The sequence below is a fragment of the Macrobrachium rosenbergii genome, chromosome 59 (assembly GCF_040412425.1).
Source record: "Macrobrachium rosenbergii isolate ZJJX-2024 chromosome 59, ASM4041242v1, whole genome shotgun sequence".
NCBI classification, from domain to species: Eukaryota; Metazoa; Arthropoda; class Malacostraca; order Decapoda; family Palaemonidae; genus Macrobrachium; species Macrobrachium rosenbergii.
Window position 1 is genome coordinate 23,184,099 of NC_089799.1, and position 18,376 is coordinate 23,202,474.

The 18,376-nt window shown below is 37.0% G+C and overlaps 2 protein-coding genes across 2 annotated transcripts; both read right to left on the reverse strand.

The window, feature by feature from the left end:
• Positions 1–657: 657 nt before the first annotated feature.
• Positions 658–4,233, reverse strand: LOC136837602 (keratin, type I cytoskeletal 10-like). Its single transcript, XM_067102479.1, has 2 exons — positions 4,132–4,233; positions 658–1,059 (listed from the first exon to the last, which is right to left on the reverse strand). The coding sequence occupies exons 1-2, from the start codon at positions 4,231–4,233 to the stop codon at positions 658–660; spliced, it is 504 nt and encodes a 167-aa protein (XP_066958580.1).
• Positions 4,234–9,799: 5,566 nt separating this feature from the next.
• LOC136837603 (acanthoscurrin-1-like) lies at positions 9,800–12,712 on the reverse strand. The gene is made up of 3 exons (XM_067102480.1): positions 12,562–12,712; positions 10,983–11,125; positions 9,800–10,376 (listed from the first exon to the last, which is right to left on the reverse strand). Exons 1-3 carry the CDS (start codon positions 12,710–12,712, stop codon positions 9,972–9,974), a joined length of 699 nt encoding a protein of 232 aa, XP_066958581.1. The 3' UTR covers positions 9,800–9,971.
• Positions 12,713–18,376: the final 5,664 nt, after the last annotated feature.

Consider the following 18,376-nt stretch of genomic DNA (forward strand, 5'->3'; position numbering starts at 1 on the left):
ACCACCAAGGTTTAAAATATTAGGAAGTTTTACTTTGAAGCTACTTCTCTTTTCCTGGAAAAATGAAAAAGCCCGTGTTTTCCTTCGTCTGATAAACTTAGGAAATGTAATTAAGTAAGAATATTTTTTAGCTATTTTCGCATGTTAAAGCCTGAGGAAGAGCATGAACCGACTCACTTACTTTCTTAAGGAGCTTTAATATGTAAAAAAAAAAAAAAAATCAATGAAAGCAAAGGAAAAGCTCCAAGAAGTTTTACTGAATATTTCCACATCTCAAACATTAATGATGGTGACAGCATGAGGCTGTATAAATTGAAGTTTGCTTAAAATCCATCGAAAATTGTCCTTCCTTTCAATAATATTTAAGTCTTAAATGATCTATAAATTAAACATCTCAATATTTCTTTTATTTAATAGTACCAACGAAGGCAAACTGATGTTTCGAGCTGTATTTTTGTAGTGACAAATAATGAATTTTAGGTGATAGGATGATCACTTACTGGAATGAAATAAATCTCAACTTATTTCAAAATGAGACCTATAAAGCATCGAGAGCTTTAATTAAACACTTTTTTTTTCACTCAAGACAGGTAGTTAGAACAAAATCGGGTCAGGAATTCCGTTTAATTTAGGATTAATTTGCAATAATGAAATCCATTATCCATATGTACGACCTCCAGAGAATCCACCTCCGAAGGAACCGCCATGGCCTCCTCCAAATCCTCCTCCGTGACCACCACCGAAAGAGCCGCCTCCAAAGCCACCACTTCCATAGGATCCACCGCCAAAGGACCCGCCGCCAGAACCGCCTCCAAAGGAGCCTCCTTTACCTCCTCCAAAACCACCTCCAAATCCTCCTCCATGACCACCACCGAAAGAACCGCCTCCAAAACCGCCGCTTCCATATGATCGCCCTCCGGAGGATCCACCGCCAAAGCCGCCTCCATGACCGCCACCTCCGAATCCGCCTCCTCCAAATCCACCTCCTCCAAATCCGCCTTTACCACCTGCGTGGCACATGGCCACGACCGTGGCTACGACAGTGATCAGCAGAAGTTTCTGGAAAAAGAAGAGGAAAACTGACTCCTTTTTTGTGACGGAAAAACAATATCGTGAATTTCATTCAGGGAAGAAAAATCGGAAATTTGTTGTGGCGAACAGAGTGAACCTTCTCATCCATTTCAGTGTGCGATATAAATATTGTGTTTTGTTTCATCATATCAAATTTCGGCACTTTTCCGTTGATGAATATTGGAAATTCATTGCTTTGTAAATTGTTCTATTTCCTCGACATTAGATATTGTTGTCATAAGCAACCTATAATGAGCCTCAGCCAATAGCATGAATATATTTATATATATCTATTATAACAATAACTTTTCAATTTCGCAAGTAATGAAAATAAAGTCACGAATCTAATTTACCCCACTCCTTTTTTCCTTTTAATGTCATGAAAATGGCTTAAATGACTGATATTTCAGAATTTTCGTTAGTGTCTACGAATTTCGTGATTGAGTTTGAAATTTTGCATGATGTTTAGAATAATAAAAATAAGCTTTGAAGTAGTTCAGACAATGAATGGAGGCAACTTATAAAAATGATAAATAGAAGCCATGAAATAAAAAAAATGGCACATGAATGCAAAATGAGGAACAGCAATGGTTACCATAATCTGGAAGAGTGTCTGCTTTGGAGAAGGAAACACTGGAACTGTGCCTTCAGATCTCTCGGTCTGTGCTTTTATACTCGATTTGCGGGAGCCTTCCGTGGCCTTGATGTAGTCAAGTCACGCAGATGGCGTTATATCTACTGAAATGGTTATCATTATCGATTTTCTAAAAACATATGGCTTCTTTGGTAGTAATTTTTTGATATGCCAGGCATTCAATGGAATTGAGACGATTTAGCAAAGAACAACAGTTCATTTTCTCATTTTACAAGATTAAGTCTTTCCTCATTTATCTATATCCCTTCTTGAGTATGCCACTTAATCATGTTAACTGTTATCAAGAACAGTTATTTTGTGAGATTTTTATTTCCTTTTTACTTCTATGTTAATTTCCACGTTCTGATTAAGAATATTCGTTATTTCTTTAGCGGCCGCTGTGGTTAATAATGAGCATGGAACTAACAACATTAATCTTAAAGGTTTGCGGAGATACTGGGATACCGAACCCTTAAGAAGAACAAAAAATAAAGTTTGGTGAGTTACACATAAAATGGAGAAGTATGAACCAAGATCTTTTGAGCCTATATAAAGTGGTCACATATATGATTATACAAATGGACTCTGTTGTTTGCCTTTATTAAATCGCAGTGAATGGATTTTGAAAGTCACTAGATGCAAATAAACGCTTAATATATCATTGGCTCAAGGTCAACAGAAAAAGATGACCTCAGGTCTGGACGAGAATTTTCGGGCTGTCATGGAGCAAGAGCCCGTGCCAACATAGGACGGCTTAATATAGAACGAACGAACGCAGGGATTGTGAAAAAATCTACCAGCGATGAAACAAGTTGAAATTGATTGAATGGCTTTTTATTTGGTAAGATCTTAATGTCCTATAGATAGGTGAGACCTCCTGCTGAAGTACTAGCTCAGTATAAACTTTGAACCGACATCTTGGCGGACTACCGAGATTAAAAGATCTGTCCCATGAATGTTGAGATTCCCTAAACTTAAGGAGCATCTATTGAGAGGAAATACTTTTTTTTTTTTTAGAACCTTTTATTTCGTTTCAGGAATCAAAAATTTCAACAGAAAATCATTAACTTTTTTGAAAACATATTCACCATTGAGCCAGAATGAAAGATTTAAGTCAATCGGCGAAAACAAAATGGTTGCCTTCCTCCAAATAATTCAAGCAAATCCATCAGTCGCTAGCAGATGCCCTCAGAGACGACTCTGTTTTTATGTTAATGGTACTATTTTTTGGTAAAGTTCAACTAATATGCTATTTTCAACAGCAATAGTAACTTAGGAGCGGTCGTGCAACATTGTTCCATGACAGTGCCTCTGTATAAAAGAAAAGAAGAGATAACTGAAATGCCAAAACAGCTGTGAATTCTTGCTTCATGCCCTCAACACCAACCTGTGAAAAATACTCCTAGGGTTAAGAAGGTAGCTACACTAGCATGACACGTTGGATGCTCATGATATCTATGATGTCTGTCTTATCTTATCTAGAGAAATATTTCAATGCACAGAGCTGCGAAAAAAGACCCAGCTAGATATGCACCTTTCCTGACAGCCTGCTTTGGTTCCACATGATCCCTTGGCAACTCTATTTCCAAGTACAAGAATGAAAATCCAGAGGATTGGAGAATTCCATGGGAGATTCTTATTGGCCATCCCCAATATGATGGAATATCAATCAGTCCTTCCACTTGGCATGCAGTTCCATATCTAGCAACCAGCCTGGTGACCGTGGGTTGATTAGCATCGGAATCAGCCCATTGGTCTGTTGGATTGACTACATTATTTAAGATCATAACTGTTAATGGCTGAGCAAACCATTCTTTTGTCGTTTGCTTCATCCTCTTGATTATCGCTATTTAATCTTCAGTGCCAGAGGCTCAGGAACCAAAAAAGCATTTCCAAGTGGCTGGTTAAAGCAAGTTATAGCTTCCTCTTTTCCACTCTGAAGAGGAGTGACAGTATAAAACAAATGGTGTTTCAGGCCTCTGGAAGATGATGATTTTCTTTAACAATATATAATTTATTTTCAGTTATTGCCAAGGCTTTACTTGATCTTATGTAAATGACTATATACGAACAAAGGGAATGAGTTTCTGGAATTTTTTTTACCTAGATTTCTTTTTCTTCGTTTATTACTAATAGTCAGGAACCTATTTTTGGAATGAAAGAAAATCTGATCATTGTGCCTGGTCAATGCTGTCATTATCATTCACTGACTATGACTTTTAAAAACACTACATTATAAGTAATATGGACCATGTTCTGTGGCATATTTGAGGAAGAAAAACATGATTTACTTCTCCTGAATTATTGAGCGTAATATTTGAGAAACGAATTATTCTAATTTAGTTGTGTTTTTGCTTTTCAGTTTCATTTTTTTTTCAGTTTATTCAATTTCGAAAGGATCGAGGGCCCTACCTCTATACACGTACGCAAACTGGAAAACTTGTTCTTGGTGGCATGTACCCTGACCTTTCTGAAAGAACAAAGTAGCACGCCAAATTGGATGGATTTAGCTCTTCTTGTATATTCATTGCGCCGGTTTTCCTATTTCAGACAGTTGGTATTTACTACTGGTCTCAGCTTTGAGGCTTCATGTCTTGTAACATCAAATTTCAAGATGTGATTTGTGTACAATGCTGCTTTTGAAGGATTGTATTTGGCAGGCAAGAAGATAAAAGTGCATAGCCCTTCAAAGGTAAATTTCTTATTTGGCTAAATCTAAGGAGAAAGATAAAAGCTTCCATCTTAATGAGGACATCATTCTTTGTCCTTTGTCTTCTAGTTTCTACATTTCCTAGCAAGCATGATGTGCGATAACGGTATAAAGAGAAAAAGATATTCTAAAGAACCACCACTCAGGTTTAAAATATTAGGAAGTTTTATTTTGAAGAATTTCTCTTTTCCTGAAAAATGAAAAAGCCTGGCTCTTCCAGGTATAAATAAACTTAGGAAATGTAATTAAGTCAGAATATTTTTTAGCTTGACTTTTCGCATGCTTAAAGCCTGAAGAAGAGCATGAACCATTCTTCTTTATCTTTCTTAGAGGAGCTTTATTGTTTGCCAAAAAAAATCAATGAAAACAAAGGAAAAGTGCTCCTCTGTTTTACTGAATATTTCCACATCTCAAACATTAATGATGGTGACAGCATGAGGCTGTATAAATTGAAGTTTGCTTAAAATCCATCGAAAAGTCCTTCCTTCCAATAATATTTAAGTCTTAAAATGATCTATAAATTAAACATCTCAATATTTCTTTTATTTAATAGATAACTGCAACGAAAAGAAACTGATGTTTCGAGCTGTATTTTTGTAGTGACAAATAATGAATTTTAAATGATAGGATGATCACTTACTGGAATGAAATAAATCTCAACTTATTTCAAAATGGACCTATAAAGTTTGTCGAGAGTCTTTAATTAAACACTTTTTTCCACTCAAGACGTTGGTAGGTTAGAACAAAATCTGGGTCAGCCGAATTCCGTTTAATTTAGGATTAATTTGCAACAATGAAATCCATTATCCATATGTACGACCTCCAGAGAATCCAGTTCTGAAGGAACCAGTGGCCATCCTCCAAATCCTCCTCCGTGACCACCACCGAAAGAGCCGCCTCAAAGCCACCACTCCATAGGATCCACCGCCAAAGGACCCGCCTTGTAGAACCGCCTCCAAGACAGGCCTGGTGACCTCCTCCAAAACCACCTCCAAATGACATCCCCCAGACAACCACCGAAAGAACCGCCTCCAAAACCGCCGCTTCCATATGATCGCCCTCCGGAGGATCCACCGCCAAAGCCCCTACTGACCGCCACCTGTCTGAATCCGCCTCCTCCAAATCCACCTCCTCCAAAAATGCAAACCACCTGCGTGGCAATGGCCACGACCAGTTTTGACGGTGATCAGTCAGAGTTTCTGGAAAAAAGAAGAGGAAAACTGACTCCTTTTTTTGTGACGGAAAACAATATCGTGAATTTCATTCAGGAAGAAAAATCGGAAATTTGTTGGTATTTTGCTGAACCTTTTCCATTTCAGTGTGTTATATAAATATTGTGTTTTGTTTCATCATATCAGCCTTGCTGGGCACATTTCCGTTGATGAATATTGGAAATTCATTGCTTTGAAATTGGAATTTCCTCGACATTAGATTTTGGTGTCATAAGCAACCTATAATGAGTCCTAAGCCAATAGCATTGAATATATTTATATATATCTGATTATAACAATAACTTTTCAATTTTGTCAAGTTGAAAATAAAGACGAATCTAATTTACCCCAGTTTTTTTTTTTAATGTCAATAAATGGCTTGGCATGACTGATATTTCAGAATTTTCGTTAGTGTCTACGAATTAAGTGACTGAGTTTGAAATTTTGCATGATGTTTAGAATAATAAAAATAAGCTTTGAAGTAGTTCAACTAGACAATGAATGGAGGCAACTTATAAAAATGATAAATCCAGAAGCCATGAAATAAAAATGGCACATGAATGCAAAATGAGGAACAGCAATGGTTACCATAATCTGGAAGAGTGTCTGCTTTGGAGAAGGAAACACTGGAACTGTGCCTTCAGATCTCTCGGTCTGTGCTTTCTATACTATTTGCTGGAGCCTTCCGTGGCCTGATGTAGTCAAGTCACGCAGATGGCGTTATATTTTGAAATGGTTATCATTATCGATTTTTAAAAACATATGGCTTAGGTAAATTTTTTTATATGCCAGGCATTCAATGGAACCCAGACTGATTTACAAAGAACAACAGTTCATTTTCTCATTTTACAAGATTAAGTCTTTCCTCATTTATCTATATCCATTCTTGAGTATGCAAAATCATGTTAACTTATATCAAGAACAGTTATTTTGTGAGATTTTTATTTCCTTTTTTCTTCTCCATGTTAATTTCGACGTTCTGATTAAGAATATTCGTTATTTCTTTAGCGGCCGCTGTGGTTATTAATGCGCATGGAACTAACAACATTATTCTTAAAGGTTTGCGGAGATACTGGGATACCGAACCCTTAAGAAGAAAAAAAAATAATGTTTGGAAGAGTTACACATAAAATGGAGGAGTATGAATCAAGATCTTTTGAGCCTAAAAAGTGGTCACATATATGATTATACAAATAGACTCTGTTGTTTGCCTTTATTAAATCGCAGTGAATGGATTTTGAAAGTCACTAGATGCAAATAAACGTTTAATATCTCATTGGCTCAAGGTCAACATAAAAGATGACCTTGGTCTGGACGTGGAGTTTCGAACGCTGCCATGGAGCAAGAGCCCGTGCCGGCATTAGGACGGCTTAATATAAAACGAACGAACGCACGGAAGGTGAAAAAATCTACCAACGATGATCAAGTGGATGCTATTGATTGAATGGCTTTTATTTGTTGGATATCTTAATGTCCTATAGATAGGTGAGACCTCCTGCTGAAGTGCTAGCTCAGTATAAACTTTCAACTCACATCTTGTGGACGACCGAGATGTAAGTAACATCTGTCCTATGAATGTTGAACCCTATACTAAAGCAGACAGGAGAGGAAACTTCGAAGAACCTTTTATTTCGTTTCAGGAATCAAGTAAATTTCAACAGAAAATCATTAACTCTGTTTGAGCTACATATTCACCATTGAGCCAGAATGAAAGATTTCAGTCAATCGGCGAAAACACCATGGTTGCCTTCCTCCAAATAATTCAAGCAAATAACATCTGTCGGTACGTCGATGCCCTCAGAGGTTTACGACTCTGAGGGTGTTATAGGCACTGACTTTTTTGGTAAAGATCAACCTGCTGTGATAGTCGAGACAGCATAGGAGCGGTCGTGCGGATGTTCCATGACAGTGCCTCTGTATAAACAGTGCAAGTGGAGATAACTGAAATGCCAACAGCAGCTGTGAATTCTTGCTTCATGCCCCTCAGCACCAACCTGTCAAACCTACTCCTACCGGTTTCCCAAGCTACACTCACTCCTTCGTAGCGAGAACTGAAAATGATATATGATGTCTGTCTTATCTTAGGTAGAAAAATATTTCAATGGCGGACAGCGAAAAAAAAAAATGCTAGATATGCCACACAGCGAATGGTTCCAATGATCCCTAGCAACGTATTTCCAAGTACAAGAATGAAAATATTATAGGATTGGAGAATTCCATGGGAGATTCTTATTGGCAATAACCAAAATATGATGGAATATCAATCAGTCCTTCCATTGGCATGCAGTTCCATATCTAGCATATGTTGACCGTGGGTTGATTAGCATCGTAATCAGCCCATTATTGTCTGTTGATTGACTACATTATTTAAGATCATAACTGTTAATGGCTGAGCAATCTAAGCCATTCTTTGTCGTTTGCTTCATCCTCTTGATTATCGCTATTTAATCTTCGAGTGCCCGAGGCTCAGGGACTCAAAAAGCCATTTCCTCTTTAAGTTGCTGGTTAAACAAGTTATAGCTTCCTCTTTAAGGTTCTCGAAGAGGAAGTTACATATAAAACAAATGGTGTTTCTGGGTGTCTAGAAGATGATGATTTTCTTTAAGAATATATAATTTATTTTCAGTTATTACCAACTTTACTTGATTTTATGTAAGATTCTGTGGTTTTAATTGGTAAAAGAGCTAAATAACTATATACGAACAAAGGGAATGCGTTTCTGGAATTTTTTTTTTTTACCTACATCCCTTTTTCTTCGTTTATTACTTATAGTTGGGAACCTATTTTTGGACTGAAAGAAAATCTTATCATTGTGCCTGGTCAATGCTGTCGTTACCATTCACTGACTGTGACTTTTAAAAACACTCCCTTATAAGTAATATAAGCCACTGGTCTCTGAGCGAAGAAAAACCTAATTTACTTCTCCCTGAATTATTGAGCGTAATGTTTAAGAAACGAATTCTAATTTAGTTGTGTTTTTACTTTTCAGTTTCATTATTTTCCAGTTTATTCAATTTCAAAAGGATCGAGGCCCTACCTCTATACACGTGCGCAATACTTGAAAACTTATTCACATGGTAGGATGTACCCTGACTTTTCTCCAAGAACAAAGTGGCACGCACTTAAATTCCTCTGCTTTTATTTAGCTCTCGGCAATTTACATTCATTGGCCGGTTTAATTGCTGTTTGCTATTTCAGAAATAATTATTTGGCTAAATTAAGCTAAAGATAAGGTTCATTTCATTAATTTTATTCATTCTTTGTTCTTTCTTAGTTTCTAACGTGCATGGTGTGTAATAATTTTTGTAGAGAAAAATGTAGGAAGATCCTTTACCTGGAAAAAATGAAAACGTTCTGTACTTTCCTTGGAAAAGGTAATTAAAATTTTTTTAGTTATTTTCGCATGTTAAAGTCTGAAAGCAGCATGAACTGACTCATTTATTTTCTTAAGGAGCTTTTATATAAATTCATTAATATATAAAGATATATATTCATTTATATTATATTATATACATTCTTTGTCCTTTCCTAGTTTCTACATTTCTATATATATGTATGTATGATGTGTATGTATATAATGGTATAAAAAATAAAAGATATTCTAAAGAAAAATCCACCAAGGTTTAAAATATTGGAAGTTTTACTTTGAAGCTAGGTCCTTTACTTTTCCTGGAAAAAAAAGTGTTTAAAAGAAAGCTCTGTGATTTATAAAGGAAACTTATGTACCTGATAAACTTAGAAAATGTAATTAAAACCGGATTAATATTTTTAGGATTAGGATTTTCAAGACAATTTAAAAGATTATACAGGGTCTGACTGAAGATAAAAATTTTAGGACAACAAAATTCTCTTCGTGGACCGATCTCACTTACTTTCTTAAGGAGCTTTATATATATAAAAAAAAATCAATGAAAAAAATGGAAAAAAGCTCCTAGAAGTTTTACTGAATATTTCCATATCTCAAACATTAATGATGGTGACAGCATGAGGCTGTATAAATTGAAGTTTTACTTAAAATCCATCGAAAATGTCCTTCCTTTCAATAATATTTAAGTCTTAAATGATCTATAAATTAAACAACTCAATATTTCTTTTATTTAATAGTACCAACGAAGGCAAACCGATGTTTCGGAGCTGTATTTTTTGTATTGACAAGTAATGAATTTTGGGTGATGGGATGATCACTTACTGGAATGAAATAAATCTCAACTTACTTCAAAATGAGACCTATTAAGCGTCCAGAGCTTTAGTTAATAAATTTTTTTCCACTCAAGAGAGGTAGTTAGAACAAAATCAAGTCTAGAATTCCGTTTACTTTAGGATTAATTTACAATAATGAAATCCATTATCCATATGTACGACCACCAGAGAATCCACCTCCAAAGGAACCGCCATGGCCTCCTCCAAATCCTCCTCCGTGACCACCACCGAATGAGCCGCCTCCAAAGCCACCACTTCCATATGAGCGACCACCAAAGGATCCACCTCCAAAACCGCCTCCTTTACCGCCTCCAAAACCGCCTCCAAATCCTCCTCCATGGCCACCACCGAAAGAGCCGCCTCCAAAACTGCCCCTTCCATATGATCGTCCTCCGAAGGATCCACCGCCAAAGCCGCCTCCATGACCGCCACCTCCGAATCCACCTCCTCCGAATCCACCACCACCAAATCCACCTCCTCCAAATCCACCTTTACCACCTGCGTGGCACATGGCCACGACTGTGGCTACGACGGTGATCAGCAGAAGTTTCTGGAAAAAAGGAAGACGGAAACTGACTCCTTTTTTTGTGACGGAAAAACAATATGTTAATTTCATTCAGGGAAGAAAAATCGGAAATTTGTTGTGGCGAACAGAGTGAACCTTCTCATCCATTTCAGAGTGATATAAAATATTGTGTTTCATTTCATTATATCAAATTTCGCATTTTCCGTCGATGAATACTGGCAATTCATTGCTTTGCAAAGTGTTCTAAATTCCTCGACTTTAGATATTCATGTTATAAGCAACCTGTAACGAGGCTAAGCCAGTAGCCTTAAATATATTTATATATATTTATTATAACAATGACTTGACAATTTCGCAAGTAATGAAAATAAAGTCACGAATCTAATTTACCTAAATCCTTTTTTTTTTAATGCTCATGAAAATTACTTAAATGAATGACGTTTCAGAATATTCGTTAGTGTCTACGAATTTCGTGAGTGAGATTGAAATTTTGCATGATGTTTAGAAAATAAAAAATAACCTTTGAAGTAGTTCAGGCAATGAATGGAGCAAACTTATAAAAATGATAAATAGAAGCCATGAAATAAAAAATGGCACATGAATGGGAAAATGAGGAACAGCAATGGTTACCATAATCTGGAAGAGTGTCTGCTTTGGAGAAGGAAACACTGGAACTGTGCCTTCAGCTGCCTCGGTCTGTGCTTTTATACTCGATTTGCGGGAACCTTCCGTGGCCTTGATGTTGTTAAGCCATGCAGATGGCGTTATCTTCACTGAAATGGTTATCATTATCGATTTTTTAAAAATATATGGCTTCTTTGGTAGTAATTTTTTGATATGTCAGGCATTCAATAGAACTAACACGATTTAGCAAAGAACAACAGTTATTTTCTCATTTTAGAAGATTAAGTCTTCCCTCATTTATCTATATCTCTGGTTGAGCATTTCGCTTAATCATGCTAACTGTTATCAAGAACTGTTAATTTGCGAGATTTTAGTTTTCTGTAAAAGAAAACTGTTGTGCCGGCTTTGTCTGTCAGTCCGCATTTTTTCTGCTCGCCTTCAGATCTTAAAAATTACTGAGGCTAGAGGGCTGCAAATTGGTAGGTTGATCATCCATCCTTCAATCATCAAACATACCAAATTGCAGCCCTTCTGCCTTAGTAGTTTTTATTTTGTTTAGGGTTAAAATTAGCCATAATCGTGCTTCTAGCAACGATATAGGATAGGCCACTACCAGACTATGGTTAAAGTTTCATGGGCCGCAGCTCATGGAATACCGAGACCACCGAAAGATAGAAATCTTATACGCTGTAGCGGCTTTCAGAAAACTCAGTTACGCCCAAGAAACTTCGGGCATTTTTTACTTGTTTATATCCTTTTTATTTCTATGTTAATTTCCAAAAATAATCGTTATTTTTCAGCGGCCGCTGAATAATGTTGGAACTAACAACGTTATTCTTAAATTTGCTGAGGCACTGAAATGCTGAGCCCTTCAAAAGAAAAAAGAGCATTAACCAAGATATTTTTGAGCCAACATAAAGTGATCACATATATGATTATATGAATAGAGTCTGTTGTATACCTTTGTTAAATTACAGTAAATGGCTTTTGAAAGTCACTAGGTACAAATAAACCCCTAATATCTCAGTTCCCTCCGGTCAACTTAAAAGGTGATCTCAGGTCGGGACGTGAAGTTTCGGACTGCCATGGAGCAAGAGCCCGTGCCAACATAGCAGCGGCTTAATCTAAAACGAAAGAACTCGTAGGACGTGAAAAAAATCTACCAACGATGAACAAGTGGATACTACTGATTGTATGGCTTTTGGTTGATGGATACCTTTATGTCCTTTAGATAGGTGAGACCTCCTGCTGAAGTACTAGCTCAGTATAAACTTTGAACTGATATCTTGAGGACCACCGAGATGTAAGGAAGATCTGTCCTATGAATGTTGAACCCCATACTAAAGCAGACAGGAGAGGAAACTTCGAAGAACCTTTTGATTCGTTTCAAGAATCAAATAAATTTCAACAGAAAATCATTAACTCTGTGTGAGCCACATATCCACCACTGAGTCAGAATTAAGATTTAAGTCAATCGGGGAAAACACCATGGTTGCCTTCCTTCAGATAATTCAAGCAAATAACGTCTGTCGGTATGTCGATGCCCTCAGAGGTTTACGACTCTGAGGGTGTTGTAAGCACTGACTTTTTTGGTAAAGATCAACCTGCTGTGATAGTCGAGACAGCATAGGAAACTTAGGAGCGGTCGTGCGGATGTTCCGTGACAGAGCCCCTGTCCAAACGGTGCAAGTGGAGATAATTGAAATGCCAACAGCAGTTTTGAATTCTTGCCTCATGCCCCTCAGCACCAACCTGTCAAACCTACTCCTACCGGCTTCCTGAGCTACAATCACTCCTTCGTAGTGAGAACTGAAAATGATATTTGATGTCTGATCTTAAGTAGAGAAATATTTCAATGGCGGACAGCGAAAAAAATATGATAGATTTGCCATACAGCGAATGGTTCCAATGATCCTTAGCAACGTATTTCCAAGTACAAGAATGAAAATAATATAGGATTGGAAATTTCCATGGGAGATTCTTATTGGTAGTAACCAAAAAATGATGGAATATCAATCAGTCCTTCCATTGGCATACAGTGCCATATCTAGCATATGTTGACAGTGGGTTGATTAGCATCGTAATCAGCCCATTATTGTCTGTTGATTGACTACATAATTTTAGATAATAATTGTTAATGGCTGAGCAATCCAAGCCATTTTTCGTCGTTTGTTTCGTCCTCTTGATTATCGCTATTTACTATTCGAGAGGCCCGAGCCTCAGGGAATCAAAAGGCAATTTCCTCTTCAAGTGGCTGGTTAAAGCAAGTTATAGCTTCCTCTTTAAGGTTCCCGAAGAGGACGTTACACATAAAACAAATGGTGTTCTTGGGTGTCTAGAAGATGATGATTTTCTTTAACAATATATAATTTATTTTCAGTTTTAACAACTTTACTTGATTTTATGTAAGATTCTGTGGACTTAATTGGTAAATGACTATATACGAACAAAGTTAATGAGTTTCTGGAAAATTTTTTTTACCAAGATTTCTTTTTCTTCGTTTATTACTTATAGTTGGGAACCTATATTTGGACTGAAAGACAATCCGATCTTTGTGTTTGGTCAATGCTGTCGTTACCATTCAATGACTGTGACTTTTAAAAACACTAACTAGTAAGTAATATGAACCGCTGGTCTCTGAGCGAAGAAAAACATGATTTACTTCTCCCTGAATTATTGAGGGTAATATTCAAGAAACGAGTTCTAATTTAGTTGTGTTTTTACTTTTCGGTTTCATTATTTTCCAGTTTGTTCCATTTCGAAAGGGTCGAGGCCCTACCTCTATACACGTATGCAATGCTTGAAAACTTATTCACATGATAGGATGTACCCTGATTTTTCTCCAAGAACAAATTAGCACACACCTAAATTCCTCTGTTTCTCTCGGCATTTAGCTCTATTTCAGGCAATTTACATTCATTGGCCGGTTTTCCTATTTCAGACAATTGCTGTTTGGCTATTACTACTGAGCCTTCACCTAAATCATTATTTGGCTAAATCTAAGCGAGAAAGATAAGGTTCATTTCATTAATTTCTATTCATTCTTTGTTCTTTCTTAGTTTCTACATTTCCTACCAAGCATGGTGTGTAATAATGGTATAAAGAGAAAAAGATAATCTAAAGAATCAGCAAGGTTCACAATATTAGGAAGTTATACTTTGAAAGTACTTCCCTTTTCCTGGAAAAATGAAAACGTTCTGTACTTTCCTTCGTCTGATAAACTTAGGAAAAAGTAATTAAGAATTTTTTTTTTAGTTATTTTCTCATGTTGAAGTCTGAGAAGCAGCATGAACCGACTCACTTACTTTCTTAAGGAGCTTTAATATATAAAAAAAAAAACAATGAAACCAAAGGAAAAGCTCCCAGAAGTTTTACTGAATATTTCCACATCTCAAACATTGATGATGGTGACAGCATGAGGCTGTATAAATTGAAGTTTTCTTAAAATCTTTCGAAAATGTCCTTCCTTTCAGTAATATTTAAGTCTTAAATGATCTATAAATTAAACATCTCAATATTTCTTTTATTTGATCGTACCAACGAAGGCAAACTGATGTTTCGGAGCTGTATTTTTGTAGTGACAAATAATGAATTTTAGGTGATAGGATGATCACTTACTGGAATGAAATAAATCTCAGCTTACTTCAAAATGAGACCTATTAAGCAACAAGAGCTTTAGTTAATAAATTTTTTTTTTTTACCCAAGAGAGGTAGTTAGAACAAAATCAAGTGTAGAATTCCGTTTACTTTAGGATTAATTTACAATAATGAAATCCATTATCCATATGTACGACCACCAGAGAATCCACCTCCGAAGGAACCGCCATGGCCTCCTCCAAATCCTCCTCCGTGACCACCACCGAATGAGCCGCCTCCAAAGCCACCACTTCCATATGAGCGACCACCAAAGGATCCACCTCCAAAACCGCCACCTTTACCGCCTCCAAAACCGCCTCCAAATCCTCCTCCATGACCACCACCGAAAGAGCCGCCTCCAAAACCGCCGCTTCCATATGATCGCCCTCCGGAGGATCCACCGCCAAAGCCGCCTCCATGACCGCCACCTCCGAATCCACCTCCTCCAAATCCACCACCACCAAATCCACCTCCTCCAAATCCACCTTTACCACCTGCGTGGCACATGGCCACGACTGTGGCTACGACGGTGATCAGCAGAAGTTTCTGGAAAAAAGGAAGAGAGAAACTGACTTCTTTTTTTGTGGCGAAAAACAATATCGTGAATTTCATTCAGGGAAGAAAAATCGGAAATTTGTTGTGGCGAACAGAGTGAACGTTCTCATCCATGTCAGTGTATGACATAAATATTGTGTTTCATTTCATGATATCTAATTCAGCACTTTTCCGTTGATGAATATTGGAAATTCATTGCTTTGCAAAGTGTTCTATTTCCTCGACATTAGATATTGGTGTCATAAGCAACCTGTAATGAGGCTAAGCCAATAGCATTAAATATATTTATATATATTTATTATAACAATGACTTGACAATTTCGCAAGTAATGAAAATAAAGTCACGAATCTATTTTACCTAAATCCCACTTTTTTTTTAATGTCATGAAAATGATTTAAATGAATGACGTTTCAGAATATTCGTTAGTGTCTACGAATTTCGTGAGTGAGATTGAAATTTTGCATGATGTTTAGAAAAATAAAAATAACCTTTGAAGTAGTTCAGACAATGAATGGAGCAAACTTATAAAAATGACAAATAGAAGCTATGAAATAAAAAAATGGCACATGAATGCAAAATGAGGAACAGCAATGGTTACCATAATCTGGAAGAGTGTCTGCTTTGGAGAAGGAAACACTGGAACTGTGCCTTCAGATGCTCTCGGTCTGTGCTTTTATACTCGATTTGCGGGAACCTTCCGTGGCCTTGATGTAGTTAAGTCATGTAGATGGCGTTATATTTGCTGAAATGGTTATCATTATCGATTTTTTAGAAATATATGGCTCCTTTGGTAGTAATTTTTTGATATGCCAGACATTCAATGGAATTGAGTCGATTTACCAAAGAACAACAGTTTATTTTCTCATTTCACATGATTACGTCTTCCCTCATTTATCTATATCTCTGGTTGAGCATTTCACTTAATCATGCTAACTGTTATCAAGAACTGTTAGTTTGCGAGATTTTAGTTTTCTGTAAAGAAAACTGTTGTGCCGGCTTTGTCTGTCAACACTTTTTCTGTTCAAGATCTTAAAAACTACTGAGGCTTGGCTGCAAATTGTATTTGATCATCCATCCTCAAATCATCAAACATACCAAATTGCAGCCTCCAGCCTCAGTAGTTTTTATTTTGTTTAGGGTTAAAGTTAGCCATAATCGTGCTTCTAGCAACGATATAGGATAGGCCACCACCAGCCTGCGGTTAAAGTTTCGTGGGCCGCGGCTCATACATCATTATACCGAGACCACCGAAAGATAGATCTATTTTCGGTGGCCTTGATTATACGCTGTAGCGGCTGTACAGAAAACTCAGTTACGCCCAAGAAACTTCGAGGCATTTTTTACTTGTTTATTTCCTTTTTATTTCTATGTTAATTTCCACGTTCTGATTACGCATATTCGTTATTTCTTAAAATAATGTGCATGGTACTAACAACGTTATTCTTAAAGGTTTGCTGAGACACTGGAATGCTGAGCCCTTCAAAATGGAGGACATAAACACAAAATGGAATCAAGATCTTTTGAGCCTACATAAAAGTGGTCACATATATGATTATATGAATAGACTCTGTTGTATACCTTTGTTAAATTGCAGTAAATGCCTTTTGAAAGTCACTAGATACAAATAAACGCCTAATATCTCAATTCCCTCCGGTCAACTTAAAAGGTGACGTCATGTCGGGACGTGAAGTTTCGGACTGCCATGGAACAAGAGCCCGTGCCAACATAGCAGCGGCTTAATCTAAAACGAAAGATTTCATAGGACGTGAAAAAAATCTACCAACGATGATCAAGTGGATACCACTGATTGTATGGGTTTTGGTTGATGGATACCTTTCGTCCTTTAGATAGGTGAGACCTCGTGCTGATATCTTGTGGACGACCGAGATGTAAGGAAGATCTGCCCCACGAACGTTGACCCCTAAACTAAAGCAGACAGGAGAGGAAACTTCGAAGAACCTTTTGATTCGTTTCAGGAATCGAATAAATTTCAACAGAAAATCATTAAATATGTGTGAGCCAAATGTTCACCACTGAGCCAGAATGAAAGATTTCAGTCAATCGGGGAAAACACCATGGTTGCCTTCCTCCAAATAATTCAAGCAAATAACATCTGTCGGTATGTCGATGCCATCAGAGGTTTTTTGGTAAAGATCAACCTGCTGTGATAGTCGAGACAGCATAGGAAACTTAGGAGCGGTCGTGCGGATGTTCCATGACAGAGCCTCTGTATAAACAGTGCAAGTGGAGATAACTGAAATGCCAACAGCAGCTTTGAATTCTTGCCTCATGCCCCTCAGCACCAACCTGTCAAACCTACTCCTACCGGTTTCCTAAGCTACACTCACTCCTTCGTAGTGAGAACTGAAAATGATATTTGATGTCTGTCTTATCTTAAGTAGAGAAATATTTCAATGGCGGATAGCGAAAAAAAAAATGCTAGATATGCCACACAGCGAATGGTTCCAATGATCCTTAGCAACGTATTTCCAAGTACAAGAATGAAAATAATATAGGATTGGAGAATTCCATGGGAGATTCTTATTGGCAGTAACCAAAAATGATGGAATATCAATCAGTCCTTCCATTGGCATGCAGTTCCATATCTAGCATATGTTGACAGTGGGTTGATTAGCATCGTAATCAGCCCATTATTGTCTGTTGATTGACTACATAATTTTAGATCATAATTGTTAATGGCTGAGCAATCCAAGCCATTTTTCGTCGTTTGCTTCATCCTCTTGATTATCGCTATTTAATATTCGAGTGGCCCGAGCCTCAGGGAATCAAAAAACCATTTCCTCTTCAAGTGGCTGGTTAAAGCAAGTTATAGCTTCCTCTTTAAGGTTCTCGAAGAGGACGTTACACATAAAACAAATGGTGTTCTTGGGTGTCTAGAAGATGATGATTTTCTTTAAGCATATATAATTTATTTTCAGCATTTAACAACTTTACTTGATTTTATGTAAGATTCTGTGGACTTAATTGGTAAAAGAGCTACGTAACTATATACGAATAAAGTTAATGCTTTTCTGGAAAAATTTTTTTTTTACCAAGATTTCTTGTTCTTCGTTTATTACTTATAGTTGGGAACCTATATTTGGACTGAAAGACAATCCGATCTTTGTGTTTGGTCAATGCTGTCGTTACCATTCAATGACTGTGACTTTTAAAAACACTAACTAGTAAGTAATATGAACCGCTGGTC